General features: G+C 34.7%; 1 protein-coding gene across 1 annotated transcript in view; it reads right to left on the bottom strand.

Moving 5' to 3' along the window:
• Nucleotides 1–1,203: 1,203 nt before the first annotated feature.
• The window catches only part of bicd1a (bicaudal D homolog 1a), a gene marked incomplete at both ends in the record, with an annotated part of 46,300 nt that continues 23,713 nt past the window's right edge, over nucleotides 1,204–23,790 (bottom strand). The window contains 7 exons of the mRNA XM_083893984.1: nucleotides 1,204–1,251; nucleotides 2,974–3,184; nucleotides 3,603–3,754; nucleotides 3,862–4,623; nucleotides 4,924–5,310; nucleotides 7,965–8,462; nucleotides 8,828–8,980. Of these exons, the coding sequence (XP_083750110.1) occupies nucleotides 1,204–1,251; nucleotides 2,974–3,184; nucleotides 3,603–3,754; nucleotides 3,862–4,623; nucleotides 4,924–5,310; nucleotides 7,965–8,462; nucleotides 8,828–8,980 (2,211 nt within the window). The remainder of the gene's footprint in view (nucleotides 1,252–2,973; nucleotides 3,185–3,602; nucleotides 3,755–3,861; nucleotides 4,624–4,923; nucleotides 5,311–7,964; nucleotides 8,463–8,827; nucleotides 8,981–23,790) is intronic.

Here is a 23,790-nt window from a genome sequence, read left to right as displayed (position 1 = left end):
TCAAAATGCAACATGTGATGAAGAACAAAAGACTGGTGTGTTTTGCTTCAAGGAAAAGTTCGACATTTTGGGAAAAATGCATGATTGACTCCAATATGTATGTTGCAGCCACATAGCTGGATTGAACGCCTGTTTTACACTTTGTAAAAGTTGTGATCTTTAAATTCATATCCCAATACGTCAAACTATTCCTTTTAAACCACCCCAGGTACAAGGGGAGAGGAAAAGAAAGCAACTAAAAAATCAAAAGTGACTGATGTTAGTGAGTGAAAGCAGTGCTTACAGTAAACTTCCTCATGGTTTTGCGCTTCACTGTGAAATATAACAACCGATGCACTCACACCTGTGCAGTGGACAACTTACTCAAATATTTCCCCACTGGTTGAATTAAGCCGAACACGTAATTTTACTGCATTTGAGCATTCAATTCTTCCGCATAAGGGTCGTAAGGGGAAGATAGCACCCATACCAGCTGACATAAGGCGAAAGGGAGTAAATGCATCACAAACAACCATTCACTCTCACACTCACACCTAGGGTTAGGGTTATTTTGCCTAATCCCCAAATCTGCATGTTTTTGGACTGTGGGAGGAAACTGGAGAACCTGGGGAAAACCCACCCACACACGTGGAGAACATGCAGACTCCATGCAGAAAGACCCTCGCTCTGACCACATTGCTAAACTGAGTCTTCTTCCTGCAAAGGCAAAAGAATGCTTCCATGAGCAAAAATATGGAAAATATTATCATAAATGTCACCGGGAGAAAAGAATAGTGATCATCCAAAGTAAACCTTGCACTTGGACACATCTTTGTTAGTGCTATGACATACAGCATGTGTGTTAAACTGCCATGCACACACCTCTACATGCAAAGTGAAAAGATATTCTTTCACTCAATTGTCCAGAGAAATGTGTTCATTTCTTATGCAGAACTAGGTTTCAGTTTTAACCTGATTTTAACTAATTAATATTAAGTGTTAACGCATGCAGGGCCACTTTAATGTAAATGTGTGATAGGCTACAACTACTAATTAGATAGATAGATAGAAAGATAGATAGATAGATAGATAGATAGATAGATAGATAGATAGATAGATAGATAGATAGATAGATAGATAGATAGATAGATAGATAGATGATTCGAATTCTAGCAGCAGGTTCTACATCTCGTTACCTGCGGGCTAGGGAGGCTCTCCCTCGCCTCAGTTGTGGTGAAAGTGACGATATTGAGGCAGCAGACTGCTGACAATCTACAAGAAACTGATAAATTAGACAGATATATAGAATGGTGACACTCAGGGTTAGACAAGTGTACAGAGAAAACAGTGGGGACAAGACAGGGGAGGCCTGTCAGAGATGAACATTCAGACACTACGGCCGTTATTGGCTTTCACGGGTAAAACGTACCAGTGTTTATCATTTTTTCATAATGTTTGAGATAATCTGAGATACATAATGCCAGTCTCATCTGACCACAGTGACAGAACAAGTCTTCGCACAGATACATAGTCAACACTGGACGAAAATGGCACAAAGCACTTCATGACAGAAACACTGACACCATAACAATCCAGTCCTGTTCAACTCCTGAATACCTGATTATTTTTGGTAATATAATCTAGTGGTAGATACAACACCTTATTCCATTAAATGTTGAATCAGTTTTTAGAAATGCAATTATTTGTAGTGGGTCAGGGCAGGACAAGAGGTCAAACTGCATTTGATAAGAGAGAAATATGGCCAGGCACTGCCATCTAGTGGTAAATGGGCAGCAGAGAACGGTCATTGGTGCAGGAATAGATGGATTTAATTTGTCCCCATTTGCTTTTCTTTTTTTTGATACAGAACAAAACGTGAAAAGATGAGCATTCGTCCACCTTAACCATGTTCCACACTTTGAGTCTGTGAAATGATTTTTGATGTGACTATATCAGACATGCAAAGATTACAACTCTAAGTTGTAATTTACAAAGTCTCCCACAAGGAGGCGCTGTAAGTCACTGAATGTTGAAAGAAATGCTGCAGGCCTTTTTTTTTGCTTGGCTTTCACTTTCAAACGCTTGCACTGATCTGCTAACACTGATACACCAATAGTGTAGGAGAAGTGGTTCTGTTTATTTTGGCAACTATTCAGAAGTCAGAAAAATGTCTGGTGCAAAATTATTAAGGCTGATAATTAGATTAAATTAAACTGTTTGTCAACTGTTTTGAGGATGGAGCAGGCTGTCCTTGGCACTTTCCTGAGACTTTCTGCGTGTTTCAGTTAGAAATTGGAAACCAGAGTTTAGCCTTCGCTGATAGTGAGGAGATACTGACAGAGCTGTAGTTGCTTGTTGTGTGCAGTGCCACACCTTTATGGGGCTCTAAGCTGAATTTGATTTGGGGGGCTCACCACCTTGGAGTAGCCGGTGCTTGACTATTATTCATGTAACAGAATAAGTTTAACCTTAATGATAGTTGTGCTACTTACACCAAACCAATGTCCCTCTTATTTTTAACATTAGAGGGCAGTAAAAGTGTAGTATAATATAGTAAGTATTCATTTGCACGTTTGTTTTCAAAGTGAATCACTAAGCGTGGTGATGCTGAACTTGAATCAAACAAGTAAAAATAAATAACTTAAGATAAACACAATTGCCCCTTAGTTCGTTTATGCCTTGGGTCGACTCTGGGTGTGTGCGAGCAGTGTGTCTTAATACTGTATAAGGTTTGATGCTCAAGGCTTTCCAGAGACAAATTGCAGGCATCTCCATCAGGCGGAGCTGAAGCTCAGGTCTGGATTGTCTCAGAAAGAGAATGAATGAATGAATGAATGAATGAAGGAATGAATGAATGTATGTGGGGTTGTGGTTGTGGTTGAAATGCACACACATGGATTAACAGGTGGTTAACTCTACAGAGGGTCAGGAAGTTACAGGGAGTGGAAACAATGGAGTGTCAGGGTGGAGCCGTGAAGACACTCAGTGACTTACTTTGGGTGGGCTGCTTCTTATCCTGGGAACTTTAGCGCTGCGTCCACGGTGGGTCTGCTCATGGTCAAACTCCAGATCCTCCAGGCGCTGGGTCAGGGCCAGTTTCTGCTGAATAGCCATACGCAGGAGCGAGTTCAACGTCTTTTTCTCATCCTCTGCAGCAGCCAGCTGCCTCTGCATCTCATCCAGCTGGGTGACGTATTCATCACATCTGGGAAGAGAAAGATAACAACAATATAGTTCTGTTAAGACACAATTCATTATTTACATTGAAGTCATAGTGCTTAGTGTTTAAATAGAAACAAATGTCCACGTCCAATACCAAATTTGTTAACAGTAATTAAGCCGGTCGGCTCTGACCTAACCCTACATACACAAAGTGGCTTCTACTGATAAAAATAAACCTGGACGTTCAATAGAGCTGCACATTTTTTGTAGATCAAGATCACGTAAACATACATTATGTAGAGACACTGGTAGTGTTTTAGTGTTTATCTACCGCTTTATGCTCACAGGGGGTGCTGTTCCTATCTCAGCTGATATATAGCTTCGTCAACCCAGCTGATTACCGTTTTGGTAATTCATCGGGGTAAATTCAGGCAGTTTAACACATTAAACTTCTGTCTCACCTTGTGGCAAACATGGCTCTGAGGGACGAGAAGGTGGCAGCATCTTCTTTCAGAGCCTTCAGCTCATTTCTCAGCTTCATCATAGTTTCTGTCACCATCGACTTTTCATTCTCATACTTGCTCTTCAAATTAGCCAGCGCAATCTCTGCGGTCTGTAAAGGGGAGAAAGGATTGTTGTACCTCGTCAGTTTTCATGGAAACCGCACGTTATGGTTATATTTTTTCCCATTTTGTATTAAGAGCAAAGAAGAACCTTCACCTGTTTGTTAGCCTTGAGCACCAGCCTGAGTGTGGCTATCTGCTCTCTCTTAGTGCTCAGTAGAGACTTGAGCTTGAGTATCTCCTCCAAGCAAGTCTCTTTGTCCTTGTCAATCATTGGTGCCAGCTCCCTGGCTGCAGCCCTCTGCCTGGACAACAGCAGTGAGCGGTCAACAGCCTTCTGTAGGTGTTTGATCTGGTCTCTAATGATTGCATTCAGGTTGTAGATATTCATGGGCTCCTTCCGCAGATCCCCGCCTGCCTCTGAGGGCGACGGCGATGGGCACGGAGAGATGCTAATGACTGGAGAGGCCGTGAGGTTGCGAGTGGGGCTGCTATGACAAGAGAGCGGCGAGTCCACCATGTTGGCTGTAGTCTCGTTGTGATGGGCGTCTTTGGATGGGGAGTCCACGAGAGTGCGTGGGGATTCGGAGGATAACGCTGCAGATACTGCAGCAAGGCGTCGGGCCAATCGAGGTGAGAGCAGAGCCCGGGGATCATCGGAGCCTTTCAGGCTGCCGTTGCGCGTGACCCGGCTCTGGCGGTAGTAGTCCAGCATGACGCGATTTGGCGTCTCGTTGTTGCACAGACAGACGTGGTGATAGAGCTGTGCCAGCTCTTCACTGAAGGTAACCAACTCATCCTGTGCAGCGTTCAGCATCCCTTGACTCTCTGTGGCTGTGTTCGTTGCCCCGCGGAGCTCAGCTTCCAGGTTGACCACCCTCTCCCGCGCTTCACGGCAACTGCGCTCCAGGTGAGTTACCTGTTTGCAGAGATCAGGTGGACAACTAGATGTTATATGATGTAAAATGTCAAATAATTTTTCTCCTGTGTGTATACCTTTGCTGTTGAGCTGGATTGTGAGTGAGGTGGTATAAAAGCATGCCACATCATTTGTGCTAAACTGTGTTAGATTTAAAGGTTTAAATTATTTGGTTTATTATGAAACTTGTGGGACAAATCCAAGAATGTTGGGTGCCATGGTTGAGATTCTGTTGGCACACATCAAATACTCAACACAGCAACACTATTATTATTATTCCTTAAAACCAAAAGGCCAAACCTGTTCAGCGAGCGATTGGACCCTGTCGTCACTCTGGTTGTCTCCTTGTTCCTCCACAGCCTGGTTATACTTCTCCTTCAAGGCCTTGAGTTCTGCTTTCAGGTCGATCACCTCCGTCACCGCCACCTTGTACTTAAACTCCAGTATCTCGAACCCGTGGATATCGTGATCATGTTGACCGTTCGCTGGTGGTGATCCACCATCGGGCTTCTCGCTCTCCTGAGGGTCATCAAGCTCTTTGTCTCCGCTGAGACGTTTGATGGCGTTGGTGCGTTCAGTGAGGCGGTGGAGCCGCTCGTTCTGCTCGGTCAGGGCACCCTGTGTGTGCTGCAGCTGGGTCTGCGACTCCTGCAGGTTCTTCAGCAGTGCTGCCTTCTCACGCTCCACCTGTAGGATAAATGTTTTTCAGTATTTTGAGCCCTTTGGCATCTACACTACGAACAGCTACTGTCGAAAAATGTCATGAAGGACAGCATTCTATTCACCTGGGCTTTATAGGACACCATTTCTCTGTGTTTGCAAAAATAAATCACCTGAAGGGCCGTCAGACTGCTATAAACAAGATTCACTTGTCTGATGAAAGTAAGATTGAAAATTTGGCCTTGATTCAAAGTGCTATGTCAGAAGGAAACCATTTCATCCCCATCTCTATGGTGCAGGATGGTAGTCATGACTGCAGGGACCGAGAGAATGATCAAAGTTGAGGGAAACTCAATCGATCAAAGCACAGATATGTCCTTAACCTGATTTCAGAGTGCTCAAGGCGTCAGACTGGGCTGAGGATTCACTTTCCATCAGGACAGTGAGTGTAGGCATTTTATCATCATAGGTTAATGTTGATACTGACTCTAGGAAGGTATGCACTGACATTTTGGTGCAAAGGAAGCAAGTAGAAGCCTGATGCAGCCGGTCTTTACGTCTTTTCTAGAATAATTAAAGTGGAACTATGCAGGATTTTTACCCTAATGCAACACCTTATGAAGCATTGTGATGATTAAATGGGAGATTAGGGGCTCCACTCCCCCTACCGTCTTTTAGCGGAAAACTAGGTCTTGGGAAATAGGAATTGATTTATGGCATTACACACACACACAAGCCACGCCGCCAGGTACTAGCTATAAGATCAAGGCAGCAAGAGCGTTGTTTTATACGTTCATCATGGCAGAGCCAGCCAAAAAGAAGCAGAGAAAACTGTTGTTGGAGGAAGAGGAAATGACTGAGCGAGGGGCCACAGACAATTAAACATCAGACCAGCCTTTTCCAAATTGTGAGTACTGAAAATGCCAGAAGAATGCAAAGTGATTGCCAACCTGGCGTTTTTGCTGTTGCATTTGTAAGTATTTTTGGAATCAACTCTCTGTTCTCCATGTATTTATGTGCAGTTCTGTTGGAAACAAACGCACATGGCCAGGAAAGGGGAAGGGAGGGGCATGTGTCAGTGGTGAGTTTTTACAACAGTGAGAATAAAGCTGTAGACACAAGAGGGAGCTCCATAGAGGAAAAGGCTTAATACTGACCAGATTTGCAATGTTCTGCTTAAACTTGGAAGAGAAAATGGATTATGGAGTAATTGTATCTACTGAGAGAAGCACACTGCTAACATAGCAGCTTCTAATCTCATTTTCTCATTCCCAATGGGGCCAGCAAGGGCAAAACGTACAGTAATGATATAATTAGATTTTAGCATGAATCTCATCCATCCATGGTTTCTATAGCGCTTAACGGACTGTACTGTGCATATTGTGAAATGAATTATGAATGAGTTTATACACCAGTTTAGTCAAAGGATAATTGTCAAAAGTCAAAAAACACACAGATTGTTTCCTTTATGGACATTATTAGATGAGCCATATTGCGTCCCACAATGGACATATTCACCAGATAAGACATGAACCCATTAAGAGTCACATCACCTATTCCAAATATATTTTTTTTAAATGCTGATTACATATTATGATGTATAGAATCTCATGTTGAGGTCAAGAATGATTAAACCATCACATTGTTGTTTCAGCAGCTGGTCATAAGTGACCTTGATTAAGGCTGTGTCTGTGCTGTATAATGATGAAAACCAGACTGCACAAAGTCAAAGATGCCACTGTTCATAAAAGAGATGGTGAAAACAAAGATATAATATAAGTTTTGTTGACATTTCACCATTCATCCAAGAGGATTCTTCAGTTCTGGGGAAAATGTCTTTGACAGAAACTCAAGCAAGTTCATAGTTAGTTTTTTGGTTCGTTTTTTTTAGACTTTACCTTGTTAAGTTCAGTTAGTAGACATAATGGACTTTCACAACAACACAAGCATGTTCTGTTCCTATATATTTGGTTTTGAAGGGTGATAACCCTATTTTCTTTTCTAAAAGAAGATGGGCCTAACTGATTTGAATAACAGAGGGGTGCATCGGGGGTTTTTAATAAAGAGGGATGAAAAGTGACAAGTTTGAAATTGGAGGGGAAGATAAATGAGACAAACCAACTCCCTGTTTTAAAAACAACTGTAGGGTCTAAATGTCAAGTAGTGAGACACATTCTTACAAAAATCCTCCATGACAGTTCTGTTCCCTTGTCTCTGGGCTAAAAGCAGATGTCGTGCGTTTCAGTCTCTATCTTGCATCTGCTCTTCCTGCTTAATCGACACAAATCAACCTGACAGGACATCGTTCACAACCACAATCTTTATCTGCTGCTGGACTAAGGGACACATTAGACAGAGCCTGCATTTTGCATTTTTATATGTAAGGTTCTCTATATCTAGAGCATTTGAGCATGTTATGTGTCAGGCCATGTTAATGAAATTAAATAGTCTTGTCATCCATCTTGTTCTTAAATCAAGTGATTCAAACAAAGTCCATACCAAGAGCAATAGATTGTATAAGCTAAACTAAAGCACTATTATTCTTTTGTTGTTTTTCTGGGTTTGTTTGTCCAAATGATCATATTAAATATAAAATGCTATAACATAGGCCTGGTCTAAAGTCTAAAGTCTAAACAGTGAGATTTACTGATCCTGCTTTAAGACCATTTTCTATGACTTGCCTGTAGCAGCTGCTGTTTGAGCTTCTGCATCTCTGACAGGTTGAGTTCACTAAACAGGTCCGGCACAGGGTGCAGGGCTTCTCCTTTCCGGCCCTGGCGGTACTCCCCATTCATCTTCGTCAACCCAGCGCCTGTATGAAGGTGACCATTGCGCCAGTTGCTGTCCTCATTATTGCCATTAGCAGCAGGGACTGCGCTGCCATTGGTGCCGTTGGTTCCATTTGTCTCCTCTGGGAATTTGAGGCCCTCAACGCCAGTAACAGTGAGCGCCAGATGGGCCCCTGCACCGTAGACGCTGTCACTCAGGCTGATGTGATGGGCAAGTTCCTTTCTTAGGTTGTTCTTCTGCTCACGCTCACTCTTCAGGGCATCTAGGGCCTCTTCTAACTGACCCTGAGAGATATCCTTCAGACGTAAAGCATCTTCCAGCTGGCTGTTGAGAAGTACAGTCTCCTCCTCCAGCACCTTAATTTCATGTTTGAGTCCCTCATACTCAACCTGAGGGATAAACAGAAGGGAAAGGAAATATTTAATACATTATTTTGATTCTGGAAGATACAAATCCAGGCCAAACCACTTTTGACTGAGTACCTTGATAGTTCTAATGTCATAATATACAGTACATTTTATGTGACTATAATGAATATGTGTTTTTTGAAATAATCAATCTTTAATTACTCTTCTAAATGTGGGCAGGATGATGTGGCCAAAAGATTGAGAGCACCATTTAATAAATGTTTGAAGATAGTTGTTGTGAGGTCTACTGTTTTAGAAAGATGAAAGATTAAAAGATTGAAAGATAGAAAGATTAAATGTTAGTAGAAGTTAAATTAAAGCTGTGAGTAGAAAGTCATCATACTGACCTGGTTTTGCTTGAGTGTAGAGACCAGTTTCTGCAGAGTGATGTTCTCCTCCTCCAGCTCTGTGTAGTCCTGAAGAAGCCTCGTCTCTCTGAACTTGTACTCCTTGATCTCCTCCCTCATCCTGCTCCTCTGGAGCTCCATCGTCTCATTGCTCTAGAACCCAGAAGAGAGAAAGGCAGGGGGAAGAAAGTGGAGCTCAACTTAGAAACAAAGTAAGGTTGAATTCAGAGTTTCTTCATAAGCTTAACCTCTCTGGCAGCACTAATTATGGAGAGATTTCTGAACATGTTTTATGACACCCTCTCCCTCCCGCAGAGATCATTCTTTTTGGTCACGTACAAGACAGTCTATGGGTCAAATGCACAGACCACAACAGTCATACTGTATACTGCACATCATACTGTGAAGCAGGCAGCAGCTTGGTAATCTACTGATGTGTCAGCAAAATCCCTGCTGACAAAAATCTTTCCTGAAAGAACAGGGGAATAGATGGACACTTTCTCTGTTAGTTTAAAAACTCAAACTATTTTAATGGGAAGTCAGAAATGACAAGCAAAGTAATAACATAAGGGTAACACTTAAATATTATACTGACAATATGGTAATAGTATAGTAGTTGTTGTAATAGGGAAGCAATGTCATACCCAAAACAATGGAAAATGTGTGTGGGGAAGTTTTTGTCAAATTTTGGACCAAAATTTTTTTTTCAAAAAATTGTCAAATTTTGGACGACATAGTATAGTATGACGTTTTTGTCAAGTTTTGGACCAAAAAATGTTTTTCAAAAAATTCTCCGATTTTGGACGACAGTATAGTATGTCGTTTTTGACAAATTTTGGACCAAAATTCTTTTTTTCAAAACATGGTCACATCTTGGACGACATAGTATAGTATGACGTTTTTGTCAAATTTTGGACCAAATTTATTTTTTTTTTAAATGGTCACATTTTGGACAACATAGTATAGTATGACGTTTTTGTCAAGTTTTGTAAAAAAAAAAGTTTTTTTAAATACTTTGGACGACATATTAAGTATGACGTTTTGAAGTTTTTTTTTCAAAGAATGGTCAGATTTTGGACAAAATAGTGTAGTATGTAACAACTGAAATCGAGGAACATTTAGGGCCTGGCCTGGATATTAGCTTACCTGTCCTGACTGGGATTCGAACCCGAGCTATCTACATCAAGGTATAAGACTTTACCACTGAGCTAAAACAGCTATCTGATATCATATGATGTTTTCCTCAAATTTCGGACAAAATAGTATAATGTTGTTTTTGTCAAATTTTGGACAACATAGTATAGTATGTCGTTTTTGTCAAATTTTGGAAGAACTTTTTTTTCCAAAAACTTTGGACGACATAGTATAGTGTGACGTTTTTGTCAAATTTTGGAAGACATTTTTTTTTTCAAAAACTTTGGACGACATAGTATAGTATGACGTTTTTGTAAAATTTTGGATCAAACGTTTTTTTTCAGAAAAAAGGTCAGATTTTGGACAAAATAGTGTAGTATGACATTGAGGTCGACGACAAAGTATAGTATGACGTTTTGGTCACATTTTGGACCAAATGTTTTTTTTTTTTTAATGGTCAAATTTTGGACGACATAGTATAGTATGTCGTTTTTGTCAAATTTTTGGAAGAACTTTTTTTTTTCAAAAACTTTGGACGACATAGTAAAAAATGACGTTTTTGTCAAATTTTGGACCAAAAGTTTTTCTTTTTTTAAAAGGTATGACATTGAGGTCGAGGACAAAGTATAGTATGACGTTTTGGTCACATTTTGGGCAAAAAAAAAAATTCTAAAAAAAGTTACGATTTTGGACGACAGTATAGTATGACGTTTTTGTCAAATTTTGGACCAAAAGTTTTTCTTTTTTTAAAAGGTCAACTTTTGGACGACACAGTATAGTATGTCGTTTTTGTCAAATTTTTGGAAGAAATTTATTTTTTTCATAAACTTTGGACGACATAGTATAGTATGACGTTTTTGTCAAATTTTGGACCAAATGTTTTTTTTTTAAATGGTCAAATTTTGGACGACATAGTATAGTATGTCGTTTTTGTCAAATTTTTGGAAGAAATTCTTTTTTTCAAAAACTTTGGAAGACATAGTATAGTATGTCGTTTTTGTCAAATTTTTGGAAGAATTTTTTTTTTCAAAAACTTTGGACGACATTATAGTATGTCGTTTTTGTCAAATTTTGGAAGAACTTTTTTTTTTCAAAAACTTTGGACGACATAGTATAGTATGACTTTTTTGTAAAATTTTGGAGCAAAAGTTTTTTTTCAGAAAAAAGGTCAGATTTTGGACGAAATAGTGTAGTATGACATTGAGGTCGACGACAAAGTATAGTATGACGTTTTGGTCACATTTTGGGCAAAAAAAAAGAATTCTAAAAAAAGTTACGATATTGGACGACATAGTATGACGTTTTTGTCAAATTTTGGACCAAACGTTTTTTTTTTTTTAAATGGTCAAATTTTGGACGACATAGTATAGTATGTCGTTTTTGTCAAATTTTTGGAAGAAATTTTTTTTTTCAAAAACTTTGGACGACATAGTATAGTATGTCGTTTTTGTCAACTTTTGGAAGAACTTTTTTTTTTCAAAAACTTTGGACGACATAGTATAGTATGACTTTTTTGTAAAATTTTGGATCAAAAGTTATTTTCAGAAAAAAGGTCAGATTTTGGACGAAATAGTGTAGTATGACATTGAGGTCGACGACAAAGTATAGTATGACGTTTTGGTCACATTTTGGGCAAAAAAAAAAATTCTAAAAAAAGTTACGATTTTGGACGACATAGTATAGTATGACGTTTTTGTAAAATTTTGGACCAAAAGTTTTTCTTTTTTTAAAAGGTCAACTTTTGGACGACACAGTATAGTATGTCGTTTTTGTCAAATTTTTGGAAGAAATTTATTTTTTTCAAAAACTTTGGACGACATAGTATAGTATGTCGTTTTTGTCAACTTTTGGAAGAACTTTTTTTTTTCAAAAACTTTGGACGACATAGTATAGTATGACTTTTTTGTAAAATTTTGGATCAAAAGTTATTTTCAGAAAAAAGGTCAGATTTTGGACGAAATAGTGTAGTATGACATTGAGGTCGATGACAAAGTATAGTATGACGTTTTGGTCACATTTTGGGCAAAAAAAAAATTCTAAAAAAAGTTACGATTTTGGATGACATAGTATAGTATGTCGTTTTTGTCAAATTTTGGATCAAAAGTTTTTTTTCAGAAAAAAGGTCAGATTTTGGACGAAATAGTGTAGTATGACATTGAGGTCGACAACATAGTATAGTATGACGTTTTGGTCACATTTTGGGCAAAAAAAAAATTTCTAAAAAAAAATCTGATTTTAGACGACATAGTATAGTATGCCGTTTTTGTCAAATTTTGGACCAAAAGTTTTTTTTCAAAGAACAGGTCGGATTTTGGACGAAATTGTGCAGTATGTAACAACTGAATTCGAGGAGCATTTAGGGCCTGGCCTGGATGTTAGCTTAACTTGTCCTGACTGGGATTCGAACCCCAGCTATCTACATCAAGGTCTGAGACTTTACCACTGAGCTATAACGGCTATCTGTCATTATATGATGTTTTTCTCAAATTTCGGACGACATAGTATAATGTTGTTTTTGTCAAATTTTGGACAACATAGTATAGTATGACGTTTTTGTCAAATTTTGGAAGAACTTTTTTTTCCAAAAACTTTGGACGACATAGTATAGTGTGACGTTTTTGTCAAATTTTGGAAGACATTTTTTTTTTCAAAAACTTTGGACGACATAGTATAGTATGACGTTTTTGTAAAATTTTGGATCAAAAGTTTTTTTTCAGAAAAAAGGTCAGATTTTGGACAAAATAGTGTAGTATGACATTGAGGTCGACGACAAAGTATAGTATGACGTTTTGGTCACATTTTGGACCAAATGTTTTATTTTTTTAAATGGTCAAATTTTGGACGACATAGTATAGTATGTCGTTTTTATCAAATTTTGTACCAAATGTTTTTTTTTTTTAAATGGTCAAATTTTGGACGACATAGTATAGTATGTCGTTTTTGTGAAATTTTTGGAAGAACTTTTTTTTTTCAAAAACTTTGGACGACATAGTAAAAAATGACGTTTTTGTCAAATTTTGGACCAAACGTTTTTTTTTTTTTTAATGGACAAATTTTGGACGACATAGTATAGTATGTCGTTTTTGTCAAATTTTTGGAAGAAATTTTTTTTTCCAAAAACTTTGGACGACATAGTATAGTATGTCGTTTTTGTCAACTTTTGGAAGAACTTTTTTTTTTCAAAAACTTTGGACGACAGTATAGTATGACTTTTTTGTAAAATTTTGGATCAAAAGTTTTTTTTCAGAAAAAAGGTCAGATTTTGGACGAAATAGTGTAGTATGACATTGAGGTCGACGACAAAGTATAGTATGACGTTTTTGTCAAATTTTGGACCAAACGGTTTTTTTTTTTTAAATGGTCAAATTTTGGACGACATAGTATAGTATGTCGTTTTTGTCAAATTTTTGGAAGAAATTTTTTTTTTCATAAACTTTGGACGACATAGTATAGTATGACGTTTTTGTCAAATTTTGGACCAAATGTTTTTTTTTTAAATGGTCAAATTTTGGACGACATAGTATAGTATGTCGTTTTTGTCAAATTTTTGGAAGAAATTATTTTTTTCAAAAACTTTGGAAGACATAGTATAGTATGTCGTTTTTGTCAAATTTTTGGAAGAAATTTTTTTTTCAAAAACTTTGGACGACATTATAGTATGTCGTTTTTGTCAAATTTTGGAAGAACTTTTTTTTTTCAAAAACTTTGGACGACATAGTATAGTATGACTTTTTTGTAAAATTTTGGAGGAAAAGTTTTTTTTCAGCAAAAAGGTCAGATTTTGGACGAAATAGTGTAGTATGACATTGAGGTCGACGACAAAGTATAGTATGACTTTTTGGTCACATTTTGGGCAAAAAAAAAAAATTCTAAAAAAAGTTACGATATTGGACGACATAGTATGACGTTTTTGTCAAATTTTGGACCAAAAGTTTTTTTTTTTTTAAATGGTCAAATTTTGGACGACATAGTATAGTATGTCGTTTTTGTCAAATTTTTGGAAGAAATTTTTTTTTTCAAAAACTTTGGACGACATAGTATAGTATGTCGTTTTTGTCAACTTTTGGAAGAACTTTTTTTTTCAAAAACTTTGGACGACATAGTATAGTATGACTTTTTTGTAAAATTTTGGATCAAAAGTTATTTTCAGAAAAAGGTCAGATTTTGGACGAAATAGTGTAGCATGACATTGAGGTCCACGACAAAGTATAGTATGACGTTTTGGTCACATTTTGGGCAAAAAAAAAAATTCTAAAAAAAGTTACGATTTTGGACGACATAGTATAGTATGACGTTTTTGTCAAATTTTGGACCAAAAGTTTTTCTTTTTTTAAAAGGTCAACTTTTGGACGACACAGTATAGTATGTCGTTTTTGTCAAATTTTTGGAAGAAATTTATTTTTTTCAAAAACTTTGGACGACATAGTATAGTATGTCGTTTTTGTCAACTTTTGGAAGAACTTTTTTTTTTCAAAAACTTTGGACGACATAGTATAGTATGACTTTTTTGTAAAATTTTGGATCAAAAGTTATTTTCAGAAAAAAGGTCAGATTTTGGACGAAATAGTGTAGTATGACATTGAGGTCGATGACAAAGTATAGTATGACGTTTTGGTCACATTTTGGGCAAAAAAAAAATTCTAAAAAAAGTTACGATTTTGGATGACATAGTATAGTATGTCGTTTTTGTCAAATTTTGGATCAAAAGTTTTTTTTCAGAAAAAAGGTCAGATTTTGGACGAAATAGTGTAGTATGACATTGAGGTCGACAACATAGTATAGTATGACGTTTTGGTCACATTTTGGGCAAAAAAAAAATTTCTAAAAAAAAATCTGATTTTAGACGACATAGTATAGTATGCCGTTTTTGTCAAATTTTGGACCAAAAGTTTTTTTTTCAAAGAACAGGTCGGATTTTGGACGAAATTGTGCAGTATGTAACAACTGAATTCGAGGAGCATTTAGGGCCTGGCCTGGATGTTAGCTTAACTTGTCCTGACTGGGATTCGAACCCCAGCTATCTACATCAAGGTCTGAGACTTTACCACTGAGCTATAACGGCTATCTGTCATTATATGATGTTTTTCTCAAATTTCGGACGACATAGTATAATGTTGTTTTTGTCAAATTTTGGACAACATAGTATAGTATGACGTTTTTGTCAAATTTTGGAAGAACTTTTTTTTCCAAAAACTTTGGACGACATAGTATAGTGTGACGTTTTTGTCAAATTTTGGAAGACATTTTTTTTTTCAAAAACTTTGGACGACATAGTATAGTATGACGTTTTTGTAAAATTTTGGATCAAAAGTTTTTTTTCAGAAAAAAGGTCAGATTTTGGACAAAATAGTGTAGTATGACATTGAGGTCGACGACAAAGTATAGTATGACGTTTTGGTCACATTTTGGACCAAATGTTTTATTTTTTTAAATGGTCAAATTTTGGACGACATAGTATAGTATGTCGTTTTTATCAAATTTTGTACCAAATGTTTTTTTTTTTTAAATGGTCAAATTTTGGACGACATAGTATAGTATGTCGTTTTTGTGAAATTTTTGGAAGAACTTTTTTTTTCCAAAAACTTTGGATGACATAGTAAAAAATGACGTTTTTGTCAAATTTTGGACCAAACGTTTTTTTTTTTTTTAATGGACAAATTTTGGACGACATAGTATAGTATGTCGTTTTTGTCAAATTTTTGGAAGAAATTTTTTTTTTCAAAAACTTTGGACGACATAGTATAGTATGTCGTTTTTGTCAACTTTTGGAAGAACTTTTTTTTTTCAAAAACTTTGGACGACAGTATAGTATGACTTTTTTGTAAAATTTTGGATCAAAAGTTTTTTTTCAGAAAAAAGGTCAGATTTTGGACGAAATAGTGTAGTATGACATTGAGGTCGACGACATAGTATAGTATGACGTTTTTGTCAAATTTTGGACCAAACGGTTTTTTTTTTTTAAATGGTCAAATTTTGGACGACATAGTATAGTATGTCGTTTTTGTCAAATTTTTGGAAGAAATTTTTTTTTTCATAAACTTTGGACGACATAGTATAGTATGTCGTTTTTGTCAAATTTTTGGAAGAAATTATTTTTTTCAAAAACTTTGGAAGACATAGTATAGTATGTCGTTTTTGTCAAATTTTTGGAAGAAATTTTTTTTTCAAAAACTTTGGACGACATTATAGTATGTCGTTTTTGTCAAATTTTGGAAGAACTTTTTTTTTTCAAAAACTTTGGACGACATAGTATAGTATGACTTTTTTGTAAAATTTTGGAGCAAAAGTTTTTTTTCAGCAAAAAGGTCAGATTTTGGACGAAATAGTGTAGTATGACATTGAGGTCGACGACAAAGTATAGTATGACTTTTTGGTCACATTTTGGGCAAAAAAAAAAAATTCTAAAAAAAGTTACGATATTGGACGACATAGTATGACGTTTTTGTCAAATTTTGGACCAAAAGTTTTTTTTTTTTTAAATGGTCAAATTTTGGACGACATAGTATAGTATGTCGTTTTTGTCAAATTTTTGGAAGAAATTTTTTTTTTCAAAAACTTTGGACGACATAGTATAGTATGACTTTTTTGTAAAATTTTGGATCAAAAGTTATTTTCAGAAAAAGGTCAGATTTTGGACGAAATAGTGTAGCATGACATTGAGGTCGACGACAAAGTATAGTATGACGTTTTGGTCACATTTTGGGCAAAAAAAAAATTCTAAAAAAAGTTACGATTTTGGATGACATAGTATAGTATGACGTTTTTGTCAAATTTTGGACCAAAAGTTTTTTTTTTTTAAATGGTCAACTTTTGGACGACACAGTATAGTATGTCGTTTTTGTCAAATTTTTGGAAGAAATTTTTTTTTTCAAAAACTTTGGACGACATAGTATATAGTATGACGTTTTTGTCAAATTTTGGATCAAAAGTTATTTTCAGAAAAAAGGTCAGATTTTGGACGAAATAGTGTAGTATGACATTGAGGTCGACGACAAAGTATAGTATGACGTTTTGGTCACATTTTGGGCAAAAAAAAAATTCTAAAAAAAGTTACGATTTTGGATGACATAGTATAGTATGACGTTTTTGTCAAATTTTGGACCAAAAGTTTTTTTTTTTTAAATGGTCAACTTTTGGACGACACAGAATAGTATGTCGTTTTTGTCAAATTTTTGGAAGAAATTTTTTTTTTCAAAAACTTTGGACGACATAGTATATAGTATGTCGTTTTTGTCAAATTTTGGATCAAAAGTTATTTTCAGAAAAAAGGTCAGATTTTGGACGAAATAGTGTAGTATGACATTGAGGTCGACGACAAAGTATAGTATGACGTTTTGGTCACATTTTGGGCAAAAAAAAAAATTCTAAAAAAAAATCTGATTTTAGACGACATAGTATAGTATGCCGTTTTTGTCAAATTTTGGACCAAAAGTTTTTTTTTTTTTAAATGGTCAAATTTTGGACGACATAGTATAGTATGTCGTTTTTGTCAAATTTTTGGAAGAAATTATTTTTTTCAAAAACTTTGGAAGACATAGTATAGTATGTCGTTTTTGTCAAATTTTTGGAAGAAATTTTTTTTTCAAAAACTTTGGACGACATTATAGTATGTCGTTTTTGTCAAATTTTGGAAGAACTTTTTTTTTTCAAAAACTTTGGACGACATAGTATAGTATGACTTTTTTGTAAAATTTTGGAGCAAAAGTTTTTTTTCAGCAAAAAGGTCAGATTTTGGACGAAATAGTGTAGTATGACATTGAGGTCGACGACAAAGTATAGTATGACTTTTTGGTCACATTTTGGGCAAAAAAAAAAAATTCTAAAAAAAGTTACGATATTGGACGACATAGTATGACGTTTTTGTCAAATTTTGGACCAAAAGTTTTTTTTTTTTTAAATGGTCAAATTTTGGACGACATAGTATAGTATGTCGTTTTTGTCAAATTTTTGGAAGAAATTTTTTTTTTCAAAAACTTTGGACGACATAGTATAGTATGACTTTTTTGTAAAATTTTGGATCAAAAGTTATTTTCAGAAAAAGGTCAGATTTTGGACGAAATAGTGTAGCATGACATTGAGGTCGACGACAAAGTATAGTATGACGTTTTGGTCACATTTTGGGCAAAAAAAAAATTCTAAAAAAAGTTACGATTTTGGATGACATAGTATAGTATGACGTTTTTGTCAAATTTTGGACCAAAAGTTTTTTTTTTTTAAATGGTCAACTTTTGGACGACACAGTATAGTATGTCGTTTTTGTCAAATTTTTGGAAGAAATTTTTTTTTTCAAAAACTTTGGACGACATAGTATATAGTATGACGTTTTTGTCAAATTTTGGATCAAAAGTTATTTTCAGAAAAAAGGTCAGATTTTGGACGAAATAGTGTAGTATGACATTGAGGTCGACGACAAAGTATAGTATGACGTTTTGGTCACATTTTGGGCAAAAAAAAAATTCTAAAAAAAGTTACGATTTTGGATGACATAGTATAGTATGACGTTTTTGTCAAATTTTGGACCAAAAGTTTTTTTTTTTTAAATGGTCAACTTTTGGACGACACAGAATAGTATGTCGTTTTTGTCAAATTTTTGGAAGAAATTTTTTTTTTCAAAAACTTTGGACGACATAGTATATAGTATGTCGTTTTTGTCAAATTTTGGATCAAAAGTTATTTTCAGAAAAAAGGTCAGATTTTGGACGAAATAGTGTAGTATGACATTGAGGTCGACGACAAAGTATAGTATGACGTTTTGGTCACATTTTGGGCAAAAAAAAAAATTCTAAAAAAAAATCTGATTTTAGACGACATAGTATAGTATGCCGTTTTTGTCAAATTTTGGACCAAAAGTTTTTTTTCAAAGAACAGGTCGGATTTTGGACTAAATTGTGCAGTATGTTACAACTGAATTCGAGGAGCATTTAGGGCCTGGCCTGGATGTTAGCTTAACTTGTCCTGACTGGGATTCGAACCCCAGCTATCTACATCAAGGTCTGAGACTTTACCACTGAGCTATAACGGCTATCTGTCATTATATGATGTTTTTGTCAAATTTTGGACAACATAGTATAGTATGACGTTTTTGTCAACTTTTGGAAGAACTTTTTTTTTTCAAAAACTTTGGACGACAGTATAGTATGACGTTTTTGTCAAATTTTGGACCAAAAGTTTTTTTTTTTTAAATGGTCAAAATTTGGACTACATAGTATAGTATGTCGTTTTTGTCAAATTTTTGAAAGAAATTTTTTTTTCGAAAACTTTGGACGACATAGTATAGTATGTCGTTTTTGTCAAATTTTGGAAGAACTTTTTTTTTTCAAAAACTTTGGACGACATAGTATAGTATGACTTTTTTGTCAACTTTTGGAAGAACTTTTTTTTTTCAAAAACTTTGGACGACATAGTATAGTATGACTTTTTTGTAAAATTTTGGATCAAAAGTTATTTTCAGAAAAAAGGTCAGATTTTGGACGAAATAGTGTAGTGTGACATTGAGGTCGACGACAAAGTATAGTATGACGTTTTGGTCACATTTTGGGCAAAAAAAACATTCTAAAAAAAGTTACGATTTTAGACGACATAGTATAGTATGACGTTTTTGTCAAATTTTGGCCCAAAAGTTTTTTTTTTTTAAATGGTCAACTTTTGGACGACACAGTATAGTATGTCGTTTTTGTCAAATTTTGGATCAAAAGTTTTTTTTCAGAAAAAAGGTCAGATTTTGGACGAAATAGTGTAGTATGACATTGAGGTCGACAACATAGTATAGTATGACGTTTTGGTCACATTTTGGGCAAAAAAAAAATGTCTAAAAAAAAATCTGATTTTAGACGACATAGTATAGTATGCCGTTTTTGTCAAATTTTGGACCAAAAGTTTTTTTTCAAAGAATAGGTCGGATTTTGGACGAAATTGTGCAGTATGTAACAACTGAATTGGAGGAGCATTTAGGGCCTGGCCCGGATGTTAGCTTAACCTGTCCTGACTGGGATTCGAACCCCAGCTATCTACATCAAGGTCTGAGACTTTTTTTCGTTTTTGTCAAATTTTGGACCAAAAGTTTTTTTTGTTTGAAATGGTCAAATTTTGGACGACATAGTATAGTATGTCGTTTTTGTCAAATTTTTGGAAGAAATTTTTTTTTTCAAAAACTTTGGACGACATAGTATAGTATGTCGTTTTTGTCAACTTTTGGAAGAACTTTTTTTTTTCAAAAACTTTGGACGACAGTATAGTATGACGTTTTTGTCAAATTTTGGACCAAAAGTTTTTTTTTTTTTAAATGGTCAAATTTTGGACGACATAGTATAGTATGTTGTTTTTGTCAAATTTTTGGAAGAAATTTTTTTTTTCAAAAACTTTGGACGACATAGTATAGTATGTCATTTTTGTCAAATTTTTGGAAGAAATTTTTTTTTCAAAAACTTTGGACGACATAGTATAGTATGTCGTTTTTGTCAAATTTTGGAATAACTTTTTTTTTTCAAAAACTTTGGACGACATAGTATAGTATGACGTTTTTGTCAAATTTTGGACCAAAAGTTTTTTTTTTTTTAAATGGTCAAATTTTGGACGACATAGTATAGTATGTCGTTTTTGTCAAATTTTTGGAAGAAATTTTTTTTTTCAAAAACTTTGGACGACATAGTATAGTATGTCGTTTTTGTCAACTTTTGGAAGAACTTTTTTTTTTCAAAAACTTTGGACGACAGTATAGTATGACTTTTTTGTAAAATTTTGGATCTAAAGTTTTTTTTCAGAAAAAAAGGTCAGATTTTGGACGAAATAGTGTAGTATGACATTGAGGTCGACGACAAAGTATAGTATGACGTTTTGGTCACATTTTGGGCAAAAAAAAAAATCCTAAAAAAAGTTACGATTTTGGACGTTTTTGGAGTATGACGTTTTTGTCAAATTTTGGACCAAAAGTTTTTGTTTTTTTTAAATGGCCAGATTTGGGACGAAATAGTGTAGTATGACATTGAGGTCGACAACATAGTATAGTATGACGTTTTGGTCACATTTTGGGCAAAAAGTTTTTTTTTTCCAAAAAAATGGTCAGATTTTGGACGAAATAGTGTAGTATGACATTGAGGTCGACGGCATAGTATAGTATGACGTTTTGGTCTCATTTTGGGCTAAAAAAACATTTCTAAAAAAAAATCAGATTTTGGACAACATAGTATAGTATGATGTTTTTGTCAAATTTCGGACCACAAGTTTTTTTTCAAAGAACAGGTCAGATTTTGGACAAAATTGTGTAGTATGTAACAACTGAGAAGTTCGAGGAGCATTTAGGGCCTGGCCTGGATATTAGCTTACCTGTCCTGACTGGGATTCGAACCCGAACTATCTACATCAAGGTCTGAGACTTTACCACTGAGCTATAAAAGATATTTGTTATTATGTGATGTTTTCCTCAAATTTCGGACGACATAGTATAATGTTGTTTTTGTCAAATTTTGGACAACATAGTATAGTAAGTCGTTTGTGTCAAATTTTGGAAGAACTTTTCTTTTTTCAAAAACTTTGGACGACATAGTATAGTATGACGTTTTGGTCACATTTTGGGCTAAAAAAAAATTTCAAAAAAAAATCAGATTTTGGACGACATAGTATAGTATGACGTTTTTGTCAAATTTTGGACCAAAAGTTTTTTTTCAAAGACATGGTCAGATTTTGGACAAGATTGTGTAGTATGTAACAACTGAGAAGTTCGAGGAGCATTTAGGGCCTGGCCTGGATATTAGCTTACCTGTCCTGACTGGGATTTCGAACCCGAGCTATCTACATCAAGGTCTGAGACTTTACCACTGAGCTATAAAAGATATTTGTTATAATATGATGTTTTCCTCAAATTTCGGACGACAAAGTATAATGTTGTTTTTGTCAAATTTTGGACAACATAGTATAGTATGTCGTTTTTGTCAAATTTTGGAAGAACTTTTTTTTTCCAAAAACTTTGGACGACATAGTATAGTATGACTTTTTTGTAAAATTTTGGATCAAAAGTTTTTTTTCAGAAAAAAGGTCAGATTTTGGACGAAATATTGTAGTATGACATTGAGGTCGACGACAAAGTATAGTATGACGTTTTGGTCACATTTTGGGCAAAGAAAATAATTCAAAAAACAATTTCTTATTTTGGACGACATAGTATAGTCTGACGTTTTTGTCAAATTTTGGACCAAAAGTTTTTTTTTCAAAAAAATGGTCAAATTTTGGACGACATAGTATAGTATGTAGTTTTTGTCAAATTTTGGAAGAAATTTTTTTTTTTCAAAAACTTTGTACGACATAGTATAGTATGACGTTTTGGTCACATTTTGGGCTAAAAAAAATTTCCCAAAAAATTCTGATTTTGGATGACATCGTATAGTATGACGTTTTTGTGAAATTTTGGACCAAACTTTTTTTTCAAAAAATGGCTTCTTTTTGGACGACATAGTATAGTATGACGTACTGCATAGTATAGTGTGATGTTTTTGTCAAATTTTGGACCAAAAACATGTTTTTCAAAAAATGGTCACATTTTGGACGCCATAGTATAGTATGTCGTTTTTGTCAAATTTTGGAAGAACTTTTTTTTTTCAAAAACTTTGGACGACATAGTATAGTATGACGTTTTGGTCACATTTTGGGCAAAAAAAAAGAATTCAAAAAAATTTCTTATTTTGGACGACATAGTATAGTATGACGTTTTTGTCAAATTTTGGACCAAAAGTTTTTTTTTCAAAAAAATGGTCAAATTTTGGACGACATAGTATAGTATGTAGTTTTAGTCAAATTTTGGAAGAACTTTTTTTTTTCAAAAACGTTGTACGACATAGTATAGTATGACGTTTTGGTCACATTTTGGGCTAAAAAAAATTTCCCAAAAAATTCTGATTTTGGATGACATAGTATAGTGTGACGTTTTTGTGAAATTTTGGACCAAAAGTTTTTTTCAAAAAATGGCCACTTTTTGGACGACATAGTATAGTATGACGTACTGCATAGTATAGTATGATGTTTTTGTCAAGTTTTGGACCAAAAACATGTTTTTCAAAAAAATTGTCAAATTTTGGAAGACATAGTATAGTATGTAGTTTTTGTCAAATTTTGGAAGAAATTTTTTTTTTTCAAAAACTTTGTACGACATAGTATAGTATGACGTTTTGGTCACATTTTGGGCTAAAAAAAATGTCCAAAAAAATTCTGATTTTGGATGACAGTATAGTATGACGTTTTTGTGAAATTTTGGACCAAATTTCTTTTTCAAAAAATGGCCACTTTTTGGACGACATAGTATAGTATGACGTACTGCATAGTATAGTATGATGTTTTTGTCAAGTTTTGGACCAAAAACATGTTTTTCAAAAAAATTGTCCGATTTTGGACGACATAGTATAGTATGTCGTTTTTGTCAAATTTTGGAAGAACTTTTTTTTTTCAAAAACTTTGGATGACATAGTATAGTATGACGTTTTGGTCACATTTTGGGCAAAAAATTTTTTTCTAAAAACAAATCTGATTTTAGACGTTTTTGTCAAATTTTGAACCAAAAGTTTTTTTTTTTTAAATGGTCAAAATTTGGACATTTGGACATTGGTATAGTATGTCGTTTTTGTCAAATTTTTGGAAGAAATTTTTTTTTCAAAAACTTTGGACGACATAGTATAGTATGTCGTTTTTGTCAAATTTTGGAAGAACTTTTTTTTTTCAAAAACTTTGGACGACATAGTATAGTATGACTTTTTTGTCAAATTTTGGAAGAATTTTTTTTTTCAAAAACTTTGGACAACATAGTATAGTATGACGTTTTTGTAAAATTTTGGATCAAAAGTTTT

The sequence above is a fragment of the Microchirus variegatus genome (assembly GCF_963457635.1).
Source record: "Microchirus variegatus genome assembly, chromosome: 8".
In the NCBI taxonomy this organism is placed as follows: Eukaryota; Metazoa; Chordata; class Actinopteri; order Pleuronectiformes; family Soleidae; genus Microchirus; species Microchirus variegatus.
Note: the sequence above shows the minus strand (reverse complement) of the source record. Positions and strands in the feature narration are given on the sequence as shown.